The 14,473-nt window shown below is 39.8% G+C and overlaps 1 protein-coding gene across 2 annotated transcripts in view; it reads right to left on the bottom strand.

Moving 5' to 3' along the window:
- The window catches only part of CERS6 (ceramide synthase 6), a 317,168-nt gene that overhangs the window by 77,497 nt on the left and 225,198 nt on the right, over positions 1 to 14,473 (bottom strand). For both annotated transcript variants that reach the window (XM_029225099.1, XM_029225098.1), the window contains exon 5: positions 307 to 357. In XM_029225099.1, coding sequence (XP_029080932.1) covers positions 307 to 357 — 51 coding nt within the window. The remainder of the gene's footprint in view (positions 1 to 306; positions 358 to 14,473) is intronic.

Raw genomic sequence — 14,473 nt, forward strand, 5'->3', positions numbered from 1 at the left:
AAAAAAAAAAAAAAAAAAAAAAAAAAAAAAAAAAAAAAAAAAAGAAAAGGAATTATCCACCTACTGAAGTGATTGTATCTTAATCTCCAGCAAACGCACCTTCCACACTTCCTCCATCTGCTCAAGCTTTGATTCTAACACAAACTACCTCTCTCACTAGGCTGTGTCCACCATCAAGCAGCAGGGGGTACGGCAGGGGGCAAGCAAAGTGGCTGCCCAACCTGCTGGGACCTGCCTGAAACCATGGCGCTGACCTAAGAAAGGTACTTTACATGCGTAAAAACCCAGACGGTAATGTGTCCTTACCTGATAGGGGTAGTTGTACCAGCAGTGTCTTGTATTCCACAGCCAGGGGGTCTGAAAAACATGACAAAGAAGCACATTTCACATGTTTTGGAAAAGCGGGAGAAGGGATGTTTATGACAGGTTCTGGCCCCCCCAGTATTTGGGGATTTCAACAAACTACCTGTGTGAGAACTGAAGGACTCAGTATAATTAGGAATAGGAGAGCAAAGCCATGAGGATTCCATCATACATTCTCTCTGGGTAATCTTCTAAACTCAACCGGCAGTATTTCAGGCCACTTCCGGCATAGAGTCCTAGCTGGTGTTTTTTTATATTTTGCTGGTCCTGTAGACACATCCCTGCTAGGTAACCAGTCTCAACAGCAGAGCCCTTCAAGTGTCTCACCAAGACCAGCTGCAAATGATCAATTTATTCTCAATAAACAATGCTGACAGTTGGTGCAAATCTCCTTGAAACTCCTCCAACTCAATGTTTACAAAGCAACATTATTAATCAATTGTTTCCCGCATTCAGTGGGGGTCAACAGCAGGCAGGTACTCTTATTTCAGTAGGACAGCTCTGACTAATTCCAGTTCTGAGGGAATTAACCCAGTACACCCCACGCTCAGACTCATGGTCAAGGTCTTTGGAAGAAAAAACAATCTTTCTTAATTTAACGGCAATCACTTGCCTTACCACCTTGTGAAATCAGAGAGAACATCTAAGTATACACACAGATTCCAAACATCTGTAATAAACAGGGAGGGGTTGGTATGGATTTGAATAGAGAGCTGAACCATCCCATAATACCAGCACAAACTTTCTCATATTTCTGTATTAACTTTATCATTCTTTTTGCATTCCTGATCTATAGCTATCAGCACTTGGTGGTATACATCTATACACATTTGATACACATCAGTATGTTTCTAACTATTAAGAAACATAATCTATCATTACTACAATCTGTGCTTCTATATCTCAAAATGATAATACTGTCATTGAGAGTTTAATGTCAGATATATTTGTACTGACCTAACCTCATCCCAGGCCCTGTAAGATCAAAAGTTGCTGCCTCTGCAGTAGGATAATGTAGTTGTCTCTCTGAAAGCCACAGAGATATCCTTCCACCCGCCATGGTCCTCATCAGCCCTGCACCGATGCGGATGAAGATATGGAGGATATTAGCTAGTATTTGTTGAGCCCTCCCTATGACCACACACTTTTTTTTGAGGGTTTTCCTTCATGATCTGTTATTTATTTAACCAATTAAAAAGCTGTTTCTCTTTAGATTGTCCCATATACTTTTAAAGGATCTCACATGTATGAACTCATTTAATCCTTACAGTAACTACTAGTAGTATTTGCCTCATTTTACAGATGGGTAAACTGAGGCCCTGAGTCCATAATTAACCATCCAGGTTAATTAGCGAGGCAGGGCCAGAGCTGGAAATCAAACTCAGACTGTCTGGTCTCAAAGCCGAACATAGCCACTGTGACCCTAACTTTGAGTCTGATAAAAACTGAACCAGGACTCAGTTTAGGGAGCCAGGTTGAAATAAAAAGCCATGCCATGCCCTAAACCTAATGATGTCCAGGGATCTTTACAGTCCCCTTTCATTCAAGCACTCCTGATTCTCCTTCCATTTTTCCTGCTTTCGCCACTTGCTACCTGTGCTACGCTGTACGTATCACGTAATCTCTCTGCACTTAACTTCCTTGGTGCCAGTTGTCTGTCTGCCTGTGTCCTCCATTTCTCATGTCCATGACACTGAGGTTTATGAGTGACCGAACTCCAGGGTGATGGTGAGGATCAAATGAGAGAACGTGTATAAAAATGCTGCAGATGGGGCTTCCCTGGTGGTGCAGTGGTTGGGAGTCCGACTGCCGATGCAGGGGACACGGATTCGTGCCCCGGTCCGGGAGGATGCCACATGCCGCGGAGCGGCTGGGCCCGTGAGCCATGGCCGCTGAGCCTGCGCGTCCGGAGCTTGTGCTCCGCAACGGGAGAGGCCACAACGGTGAGAGGCCCGCGTACAGCAAAAAAAAAAAAAAAAAAAAAAAATGCTGCATTGGCTTCAGAAGCTTAATCGGTTATTGACTTATATAAACGACATATGTCCGTTGAGGAAGATATAGAAAATACTGAAAATAATAAAAAGAAAAATAATTTGAATTCTCATCACTATTAACATTTATTTTAATGTACAGCCCATTTGGGGCCTTTTTTTCTATATAATATAGATATACATGCAGATACGGATAGATTTTTTTTTTTTTTGCGGTACGTGGGCCTCTCACTGTTGTGGTCTCTCCCATTGCGGAGCACAGGCTCCGGACACGCAGGCTCAGCGGCCATGGCTCACGGGCCCAGCCGCTCCGCAGCATGTGGGATCTTCCCGGACCGGGGCACAAACCCGTGTCCCCTGCATCGGCAGGCGGACTCTCAACCACTGCGCCACCAGGGAAGCCCTATATGCATTATTTTTAAATGTGGGCACAACATAGCAAAATCTACTTTAGAGTACAAATGTTAGTTATTACCTTCCTCTCTGATAAAATTGTTTACTATCTCTACAATTAGCTGAAAGTCCCTGAGGAAAACGTATGTCATATTCTTACGTTTATCCCTCCAGGATGAGACACTCAAATTGACAGTTCAGCTTTCATTACTGAATGCTAATGAGAAGGAATGCAGAATGAAATGCAACATCTATAAAAAGACTCGTAGTCTTTTTTCTGAATGCATCAGTCCCAAGCCCACAGGGCATGTGCGTGCTTGCCTCTAAAGACACAGCAGAAATCTCTTCCAATACAGTCATCCTTCCCGTCACAGGCAGGAGAGCAAAGGTACGACTCCCAGTGACCCAGGAAAATCCATCATTTAGAGCTTCCCTTCCTCTGTGAGCTTCTTGGCTCCTTGGTTTTCTTCTAACACCCAGGCTTTTCCCTGAATGCATCAGATGTGCATCACCTAGACATGCTTGTATCATGTGCAGAAACCTGACTGACCTCCAGAAGCAGTGGGTGAGTCTTTGTCTCTCAGTGGGTCCCGCCCACTTGAAGCAGGAGCAAAGAACACTGAGAACTTGATGGGGCTACCAAGGCCATAGCTCAGCCTGCAAGCTTGTTTGCCAAACATTTAAGTAAGCACTTTCACATACTTATTTCACAATGCGTGTTCACATATACTTCCTACTTTGACAATACTAGATATTAATATCATCTTCTATGTGCTACATTTTTCTAGGATCTCATGTTATGGCTCCCAAAACTCTTTGAGACAGAACAAACACCATCTTTCCCAATTTACAGATGAGAAGACAAGTCCATGAAATGGTGATTCTCCTAATTTCTAACAGCTCAACACTAACATATGAATCTGGATTGGCTGCTTATATTTAATGCATTAGGTATAGCATCGTTAGTTTCAACTGATACCATAAACCTACTGCTTTTTAAATCAGTTTTTCCAGATACCTTTTTAAGAATCATTTCCATGCTCATTTGATATCAAAATCTGTATAGGTAGTAACATAATTAAGAACATAAAAAGCTGCAATATTTAGATGTCAAGAATAATGGTTACGAAAAAATACACTGAAAACCCTCATTTTAGAAGGATGGGCCTAGCATCTTCCTACATAATTAGAGAAAAGCTCTGTACCTAGGACAGTGCAAGGTGATTCAAGCACGTCTTCTGAAAATAGAAATGCCTTTTTTACATGGCATTACAATATCAGGGGACATTATCAACATCGGAAAATCCCAAAACCCAATGATTCTCAAATCTTGGCATTTCAATAACTTAAGATTCACTTTATTCTCCCTCAGACATATACAGTTAAATAATGATATGAAGCACGTTACAGATTTTACAGTATTTTATACATATTATCTCATTTAATTCTCATAGCAACATTGTAAGTGCTCAAGATAACATAGCGTGCAGGTACCATAAAAGACAAAGAATATGCTGCTGTGGAGGCTCCTTAAACTATTAAAACACAGGATCTGATTCAGTAGGTCTGGCTTGGGGCTGAGAGTCTACATTTTTAACAAGCTTCAAGGTGATGCTTGTACCCTGGACCACATTTTGAGTAGTAAGGTGCTAGAGGAAAGTAAGGAGGGTGATCCAACTTGGTACTTACCAGGTGTAAGGCACCTTGCTAGGCACTTTGTTATAATATTTCACAATTCACTGTTAGGTGAATAAATTAATAAATTATTTCTAATCTTTACAATAGCCAAATGTGAAGCAGAAATGGTTAGTAAAACACTATTTAGCTGGAGACAATGCTTCTCAACCAACTTCTGTGATTGCTAGAACCACACATCTAAGCTCTGGTGGAAGAGATGTGAACAGAATTGACACATGGATGCTGCCCCTAAAAGTAAATGTGAATGAGCTGTTCTCACCTTTTCTCCATTCCCACTGGAGGGAGATAATAAGAGCTGGAGCTGTCATCTTTCACCCTGGGATGGAAGTTTCTGTTGAAGTTGATGTTGGAGGCCTCCTACTAGCCCTGGTCTGCTTACCTCTGGATTATATGTGTGACACAGATAAATTCCTATCATCCTCTCATATCTAAACTACTGTGTTGTCATATATATATACATACATACATACACACATACACAGTAGTATAGCCTGTATTCTCATTAATAGAGTCATCCCTAGGTATTCTCGGGGGATTGGTTCCAGGACCCCCCGTGGATTCCAAAATCCAAGGATGCTCAAGTCCCTTATATAAAATGGCATGAACAGTCGGCTCTCTATATCCACGGGTTCTTGCATCCGTGGATACAGAGGGCCGACTGTATATGCATCAAGGTAAGTATGATTATTTTATAGACAAAAAGCAATCTCAAAGAGGTACCATAACTAACTGAAGGCTACCTAGCTGGTAAGTAGAAAAGCTGGGACACAAACTCAGGCCAGCCAGATTCTTCCATTATAACTTCCCAAGGTACTCTGGATGTACAAAGAATGCATAATGAAAGAAAATCATGGATATTTGGAATTGATTTATCCATAACTAAGAATCAATAATTGAGCTATTACCTAAAAATATTGAATTTTCGGGTTAGAAAGGATCTCCAAATCCTGCTTAAGCTACAAAAGAAATCACATGTCCCAGATGGCTAGCCAGGCCTCTCACTGTTAAAGAGTTCCATGATTATAGGTCATTCACAAGATCCCTCAGATTTACTTCCTACTTTTTTTCTTTCTTTTTTTGGTCAACAGAAATTATACCAAGTTTTTTTGTTGTTTTAGCATCTGCTATGGACTGAATTCACATATTCAAGCCCTAAACCCTCAACGTGACTGTATTTAGAGACAGGGCCTTTAGGAGATAATTAAGGTTAGATGAGGCCATAAGGATAGGGCCCTAAACCAATAGGATTGGTGGCTTTATAAGAAGAGGAAGTGAGAGAGTGCTTTCTATCTTCACGTGCTCAGAGGAAAGGCCACGTGAGGACTGCAGTGATCAGGAAGAGAGGCAAGCTAGGGAGAGAGTTCTCACTGAAAACCGAACCTTGCCAGACCTCGATCTGGAACTTCCAACCTCCTGAATGGTGAGAAGTAAGTTTCTGTTGTTTCAGCCACATAGTCTATGGCATTTTGCTTTGGCAGTCCAAGCTGACTAACACAGCATTGTAAGACAACTCTCTATATATGGTACTTAAAAGCTCTTAAGGTACACATCAACTAATTTCAATTTAAGAAGACTTACAAAACATCTGAACAAGACTAAGACAGACAGTAACAGAGTGGATACAAAATGACTTCTAACACTCTCGATTTAAATCACAGTGTATAATGGGATTTTTCATTATACAGTATATGCACATCTGCTCCCAGACACATCACATGAGACACAACTTGGCCACAAGCACATCCATCAATAACACAGTGTCCCAGGGGAGGCTTCCTGCACCGAACCCCAGCACCAGGATGGAGGTCAGATGTGCTGCTGGAGGTCACCGAGCAGTCCTCATTTGCCTTTGCCTTTGGACCAAACGCATAAGACTTGAGTGCTATGTATTCTGTGATTTTTTTTTTTTTTTAAAGTAGAGAAGTCTTTTTTTTTTAAGTGTCAGTAAATGTGTTTTTTTTTTTTATCAGGTTGCTTCTTTTATCAGTTGTTCTGTAGTGGTTTCATAGTGAACAGCACTAGCAAAAATAGATCAGGTCTGATCATTTCACTTCACCATCTGGAATAAGATAGGCTTGGTCTTAGTTTATTGTTTTTAAGTTCCATTTGATATACTTCTTAAAAATAATAGTTAAAAAACAACAAATGTACCTTTCAGTTTCCATGCCACCTATCATGATGATGGATCAATCATCTGACATCAAGAAGGCCTTGTCCAAGCCCATAGAACGTACAACACTAAGGGTGAATCCTGATGTAGACTATGGACTTTGGGTGATTATGATATGTCAGTGTAGGTTCATCAGTTGTGACAAATGTACCGCTTTGGTGGTGGATTTGATGGTGGGAGAGAATATACATGTGTGGGGACAGGGGTACATGGGAAATCTCTGTACCTCAATTTTTCTATGAACATAAAACTGCTCAAAAAAAAAATGAAGTCTTAAAAATCAAGGCTAACTCAGATCACTGACATTTATCATGTCACTGTGAACTAAAGGAATAACTGAGTTCGAAGCAAAAGACCAGACAAAAGGATGCTCAGTTAACCAGGCAAGTGTTAAATGATTAAACATAAATATAAATACATATACACACCTTTTTTCCCCCAAGAATCAGTAGGTACCTACAGCCGAACGAATAGTAGTTTCTTTGAATTAATAAATATTTTGATTTAACAAAAGAACATGAATCATATAAAGTATTAAAAGCATTTTGTTGCCTCATCAAAAATGTGAAAAATGTGTGGGTCTTTACCTGAAGTCAGCATCTTAGAAGCAAACTTTCATCTTTCACTATTTCCATCCAAACTCCTACATGGCTTTCATAAAGCCCAGGTGTGACAACTAACAGTGAAGGAATACAGTCTAAGAGACATACTGGCCTCTGAATAGTTTAGGTATGAAATACATAGAGCCTTGGATTATGTTTTTAAATGCCAGAAAGCTAGATCCCTGAACTACTCTGAAACTTCTTTCACTGAAACTACTCTGAAAACACTTTCACTGAGTTATACTTAAATCTTATATCTTTGGCTTATATTGAAGATTTATTGTAAGAAATAAACATGAGAAAAATGTTTCCTTGTCTGCAATGAGTTTATATTGGAAAGGTTACCACTAGGTAACTACTAAATTCAAATACATAAATTCAAATGATATTTTTCCTTTTAAATTTAGCCCAGGGGGGAAAAATACTTCCCTTCGTGAATGCTTTGTATGTTTCCTGTTACCCCATTATCTTTTTACCATGGTTTTGGGAAGCTGAGATCTAATTCTGAAGCTCAGTCACTGCAGTTATGACTGTCTCAACATTTTTGCTTATTTTTCCTTTTGTGTGTAACTTTTTGATGGTAATATCTATATTAACAATTTTATTACATAAACATTGCAAATTCTTTTTAGAAATGTTGAACTGTATGATTTCAATGAATATAAATCAAATCCATTCAAAATGATAATCTACAGTTTTCATTTAATACATATTGCTAAGTAACTCATAATGGAAAGAAATATTTTGTGCTTTGTGAGTTTAAAAACTGATCAATAAATTGTATTTGGTGGTACAGATGAACCGGTTTGCAAAGCAGAACTTGAGACACAGATGTAGAGAACAAATGTATGGGCACCAAGGGGGGAAAGCCACGGGGGGGTGGGGGGGGATGAATTGGGAGATTGGGATTGGCATGTATACACTGATGTGTATAAAATGGATGACTAATAAGGACCCGCTGTATAAAAAAATAAATAAAATAATATTTAAAAATTAGAAAAAAACTAATATTAAACTTTCTTTGGGTTATTTGTATGGAAATATGTTAATATAAATGTAAAAATAAAAATTGTATTTGGGATGAAAAGAATGAAGCCAGAAGTCTCTGACAGCCTGAAGACGCGGCTGGTCAGTGATGAGTAGACTAGAACGCTCCCCAGCATGCAAGGGGTACACTTTCCTCCTTTCCTGGGTCAGTAGATATGCGACTGTAAACCTACAAAGCAGAGTGGTGACCCCTCTCTAGAGGCCCTTGGCATCTGCATTAGCTTTGAAAGCTCTTGTGATGTGCAAATGTAATTTAGACTTGACCCCATCCATGGCATTATATAAAGATAGCAGCTTTTCATATTGATCAGACTTTAAAACAGATGCTAGTCCTCAGGACCTAGTCAAGTATGTGCCTTCAGCACATTCAGCAATCAATTTAGAAAGTAATTTGCAGATCTGCCAAGCATACAGAAAATAGAAGGAGTTCCTCAGAGATGGGCTCTAAGCTCAAAGGGTCTCTCTGTAGGCTTCATCATACAGCCAAAGAGAAAAGAAATCTAAGCGGCATTTCCATGCCTTTTAAAACCTTCCAGCCAGTGGTTCCCAACTTTTTCTGCCTTTGCTCAGCTGAGGGACTCCACGTATACCTCACAGTAACTATGGCTGTGATTCTGAAGAGTCTGGGGAACAGGAAGCTTAAAAAGGCACGTCTCTCATTGATTCAGATGTGTACTCTCCTCCAGGCCAGTGAGAATCACTGCAAAGTAGAATGGACAGATTAATTCCATGTTTAGAATAGAAATTAGGGATAAAGGAACCAGATGACGAAAAGAGAAGATGAAAGAAAATGAGGTGGAAAGACCTATAGAGAAAGGAAAATGGTGAGAATGTCAACACAGGGAGTGGGTTAGCTGCGGGGAGAGACATGTAGAGGGAGGCCAGTGCAGAATGTGGGAATGAAGCCAATTAGAGTGGCTACTGTGAACAAAGAAGAACAAAAGAGTGTTGCTCACCACCCACTGAATTGTGACCTACTGCAGTCACCCACCGACACAGTACAACCCTGAGAGGAATTCAGGATGAAAACAGGATGAGGTGCTCTGTGCTTTGAGTAAACAGACCCCGTGGATAGTTAGATGGATATCTCAGGAAGAATTTCAATGACTCCAGATTCTTGCATCTTCCCATACATAAACACTAAAATAATTAACTTGAGATGTCTATTCTTTGTGATTAGTAATAATCTTTTATGAAGATGTATGCTTGACAGCATGTATTTCCTAGCCAAAAAAAAAAAATCATATATAAACTGGGTCCTCCCACCTCTTTGGAGCAGTTCCTCAGAGCTATCTCCCAGGCTATAGTCCTCAGTAAGGCCCTGAATAAACTTAACCTCAAAACTCTTATGCTGTGTGTTTTTCTTTAAGTCGACACTATTAAGGAGCACAAAATTAGTCAAAAGATCATTTAAGGCAACAATTTATAACATACGACAAAGGACTAAGATCTCTAATATGTAAAGAGCCCACAAACATTGATTTAAATATTTAAACATCCGATCAGAAAAATAGGGAGAAGATACAAACAGGGAACACATCAAACAAAAGAATATGTGACCAAAAACATATGTAAAAATTACAGGTTAAAACGAGACAGAATTTTTAACCTGGTCTGGCAAATATCTGAAGAGGTTAATACCCAGGGGTTAGCAGTGTATAGGGAAACCAACACTGCAAATTGGAATAAGCTTTCTAAAAAGTTATTTGATCTTTAAAATCTGCACATCCTTTAATCCAGCATTTATTGTAAAAAAAAAAAATTAGACTCAGAGTAAAGACATTTGTATGTGGATTTCCATTGCAATTCCTTTTCTAGTAATGAAAAATTGAAATAAATCTAATCGTTCAATAATATTGAACATTGGCACGTTCTTAGCTGGGATTCTGTGGGAGCAGACTCTGAGACTTGGGTGCTGGCTGGGTATTTGAGAGGTGACTCCAGGAAACAGAACTGGAAAAATGGAGAAAGTGAGATGGATGAAGGAGAAAATCCAATATGGTTTTCAGAAATGAGCTGGTTATTGCACCTCAATTCTGCTGAGGACCTCTGCAGAATTACAGAGCATGTATCTTATAACCGTCCCAACACAGGACGGGGAGCTGCAGCATTTATCCACCAACTCTCATACCCCACTGGTGAGGTTCCAGTATTAACGCCTCCATATGCCTAGGTTGTACCTTCCTGTGTCTAGGTAGCATTTGCAGCTCTGGAGAAAGCAGAGCAAAGATATGGCACAGCTTATATCTGATGTGGGACACTGTCAAAAGTGCATGGAACTGTCCACTACAGCCATGCGAATATCAGATGGGCTAAGGGGACGTAACTAGCATATTCATACTTTCAGTTAAAATCAAGTTACAAGTAGAATATACAGTGTGCCTTATGTTTAAAGTAGATATATATTTAGACACACACACACACACACACACACACACACAAAATATGCCTGGCAGGATATTTACCAAAAGTTAATTAGTGTTTATCTCTGAGTAATGATTATCTCGGATGCTTTTTACTTTTTAAAAACATGTTTATATTTTAATATTAAATTACACAAAGTAACTGTAGCTATAATTTTCTACAATGAACAGGTCTTATTCGAATAATAAAAAGAAGCTAAGTCCATGTACTTTTAATAGGTCTGATTTAAAAAAACACACATTTGCTCTATATTCACAAATAACATTAATGGTATTAATTATTACAATCTTCAAATTATTCAATAATTCTAATTAATTTTTTTTTTTTTTTGCGGTATGCAGGCCTCTCACTGTTGCGGCCTCTCCCGTTGCGGAGCACAGGCTCCGGACGCGCGGGCTCAGCGGCCATGGCTCACAGGCCCACCCGCTCCGCGGCATGTGGGATCCTCCCGGACCGGGGCACGAACCCGTGTCCCCTGTATCGGCAGGCAGACTCTCAACCACTGCGCTGCCAGGGAAACCCAATAATTCTAATTAATTTTAAACTAAAAGCTAGTACATGAAATAGCTGCCTTCAGAATATCTACATGTTGACAGTGATATTTCAAGTATAAACCAATCATCAATAATTTAATTCTAAATTCTCCATTAAGAGAAAGTGGAAAGGGGAAAATAATAAGATGAAAAAATAATACAGAATAAACTTTGCACTAATTACAGTGATGATCAGTCTTTGCCACCCAGCCCACCTACTCTCATTCTGAAGATCCTTATCAACCTCTTCATTACCACTTCTAAACCAACCTGCCTACATCCTAATATCTTTGTGCTAATATTATTGGACCTTCCTCATTCACTTGCTCTTTCAAGTACTGAGTGGCTACCATAAATCAGACATTCTGCTAGGCATGAAGATACAATGGCCAAGTTCTCCATCCTCCAGGAACTTACCATCTCCTGGGTAAACAAAATAATGACAAGTTATAGCAGAGGTAAACACAGGACACAGAGGAGTAGATATAAAAAGATACCCAGCCCAGTCTTGAAGGGAGAGGTGGGAGGGGACAGCTCCACTAGTGGTGCCATAGTAGTTGAAGCCAGAAGGACAAGCAGAAGATGGTGAATGGAGGAGACGGAAGAAGAACTTGAATTCTTTATCTTTCAGGAACCATGTCATATTTCCAACATCATTTTATCCTAATCATCCCTTTCCTTGCGTTATTCTCTGGAGGATTAAAAAAAAAAAAACCTTAATCGCCTTCTCCTCATTTCCAACTCAGAAGGTAAAATGCCTCTGCCTGGCTGTCCATGTTCCTATTAGGTTGGCTGTCCACTGTGACCAGGCAAGGCTAGTCCACTCTTCCCAATAAGCACGCCTGCTCTCTTCAGACCAAGCACCTTGCTGTGTGTGTTCCATTAATTCCCATCTCCGTGCCTTAACTACTCCGGCACCTTGTATCTGGCTTGTCATCCCCACCTCACCGCCTCCTGATCAGTCTTCCAGGTGCTATTTTGTTGGCCTCCTGAGGCCACACAACCTCCTAGAGGCTACCAGCCCCACCAGGAATGGAGGGCTGGTGATACAAGTGTACCTGTCCTGTATACAAAGGTCTTCTCACTCCTACCTTTAACATTTATTCAGGACAGAGAGAAACAATAATACAAAGGTGGGGAAAACATGAAAAAACAAAACACTGAACTTAGAAGAATGAAATGTGAATGAAAACTTGGCTGTTAATTTTTCTTCACAATGGCTTTTATTCTGAATCAAGTATTTGTAGACACTTTCTCGAAAATGAACAAAGTGAGCCTGTGACTTCAAGAAACTCAAATGATAGTATTTGCTGCCAGTGATAAAATTCAAGCTTTCAAGGAAAAATTAGTATTTTGGAAAATACGTATAGGCTACTATATGCCTAATAGCTTTCCATTTGTTAAAAACTTTTCAGAGGAGATTAGTGAAGACAACGACAAATATGCTTCTGTGTTTTTGCTTTTGATATTTATAATAACGTGTCAACACTTGTAAGGTATGTATAACTCAGTGAACCAATACTTTCCAAATGACCAATGCATGATGTTAAATAATCATACATGGATGAAAGGGAAAGAGTAACCAATGGATGTTAATGTAACCAAGTACAAGAAGTTCACTGACATTAAAGAAATGACTTTTGGGCTTCCCTGGTGGCGCAGTGGTTGAGAGTCCGCCTGCCGATGCAGGGGACACGGGTTCGTGCCCCGGTCCGGGAAGATCCCACATGCCGCGGAGCGGCTGGGCCCGTGAGCCATGGCCGCTGAGCCTGCGCGTCCGGAGCCTGTGCTCCGCAACGGGAGAGGCCGCAACAGTGAGAGGCCCGCATACAGCAAAAAAAAAAAAAAGAAATGACTTTTGAGTTTTGGCATCATATCAAAGAAGAAAATCTACAGTTTTCTGGAAAACACTATTGAGATATTTCTACCTTTTACAATTTCATATCTTTGTGAGGCCAGATAGTCACCATATAAATTAACCACACAGACACACACACACACACACACACACACACCTGTGACAGACTGAATGTAGAAGCAGGAATGAGAACCCAGCTCTCATCTACTAAATCATAATTAGAGATTATCTCAAAAACCTCTAAATTTTGTTTTAGAAAATACAGTTATTTTTCTTAAAATGTTATTTGTTACCATGTAATGATTTCTTGTTATTTTAATTAAATTCATAATGCTTTAAAAATTTACCAGTTTTAATTTCTAATACAATAAGTATCGATAGATATGACTAACAAAAACAAAAGCTCTTTAAAGTCCTGTATGATTGTTACCACCAGCGTAAAGCGGTCCTGAAACCAGAAAGTTTGAAAACCACTGCACCAAGGACGGCAGCTCAACAAAACGAAAAGAACCAAGTTCTCTGAAGATGGTGTGGAGCAGAGCTGCCCCGCTGGCCCAGGCCACTGATATTGGGCCTGTCACATGAGGCAGAAATGCACTTTGTTCTTTAAGCCATTGTGCTGCTGGCTCTCTTTGCTACATTACTGCTGTAGCTTAGTCTTCATCCTGACCGATTCAAGGCACATATGGCAACAGATACACGCTGGGAAGAGCCCTGGTTCCCAGTAAACGAGTTCCTTTAAATCTATTCCCTGACTAAACAACCACAGTATGTGCAACGAATGCCACATCACCTGTATCTGATACTCAACTCGATGCATTTCTTCCTCCACACTACCCAGCCCTTAACACACCAAAATAAGTCTCAAGAATCCAAAGCTACCGAGTCAAATCAGGTGAGCGGGATCACGGAAGTGATATGATATTTAATCAGATAATCCATAGAGGTGGGAAGAGAATAAGGGTTAGCCTTTGAGACAATACAGTTGAAGAGACCTTCAGAATTTTCACAAGTCATCAATTTTTTTTTAATGAATTTACCTTGAGCTAAGGTCTATCTACTTACAAATCATCTTCCTGAGAACACTTTAAAGGAATTACATAAGAGAAGAGTGAAAAGCCACTGCTTGCTCTCTTTTAAAAGTACTGGGCACTTCAGGCTTGATTTTTCTTATGTATGAAATTTGACTTGCTTTTTAATATGTTATCTTGTCACCATGTCTGTGTATTATATCTGAAAACCCATAATAGGCTATATTCTATGAATCATGAATCCAAACATATTAAGTAGAAACAGTCCTATGTTTCCTGAACTCCTAAACTGCCAGTAATCTTCTGTCTAGATATGGCCATAAATGGCTATGGAAGACACATATTCTACATGAGAAATATGTT

This window comes from Monodon monoceros, unplaced genomic scaffold (assembly GCF_005190385.1).
Source record: "Monodon monoceros isolate NGI ecotype Baffin Bay Population unplaced genomic scaffold, NGI_Narwhal_1 Super_Scaffold_16, whole genome shotgun sequence".
NCBI classification, from domain to species: domain Eukaryota; kingdom Metazoa; phylum Chordata; class Mammalia; order Artiodactyla; family Monodontidae; genus Monodon; species Monodon monoceros.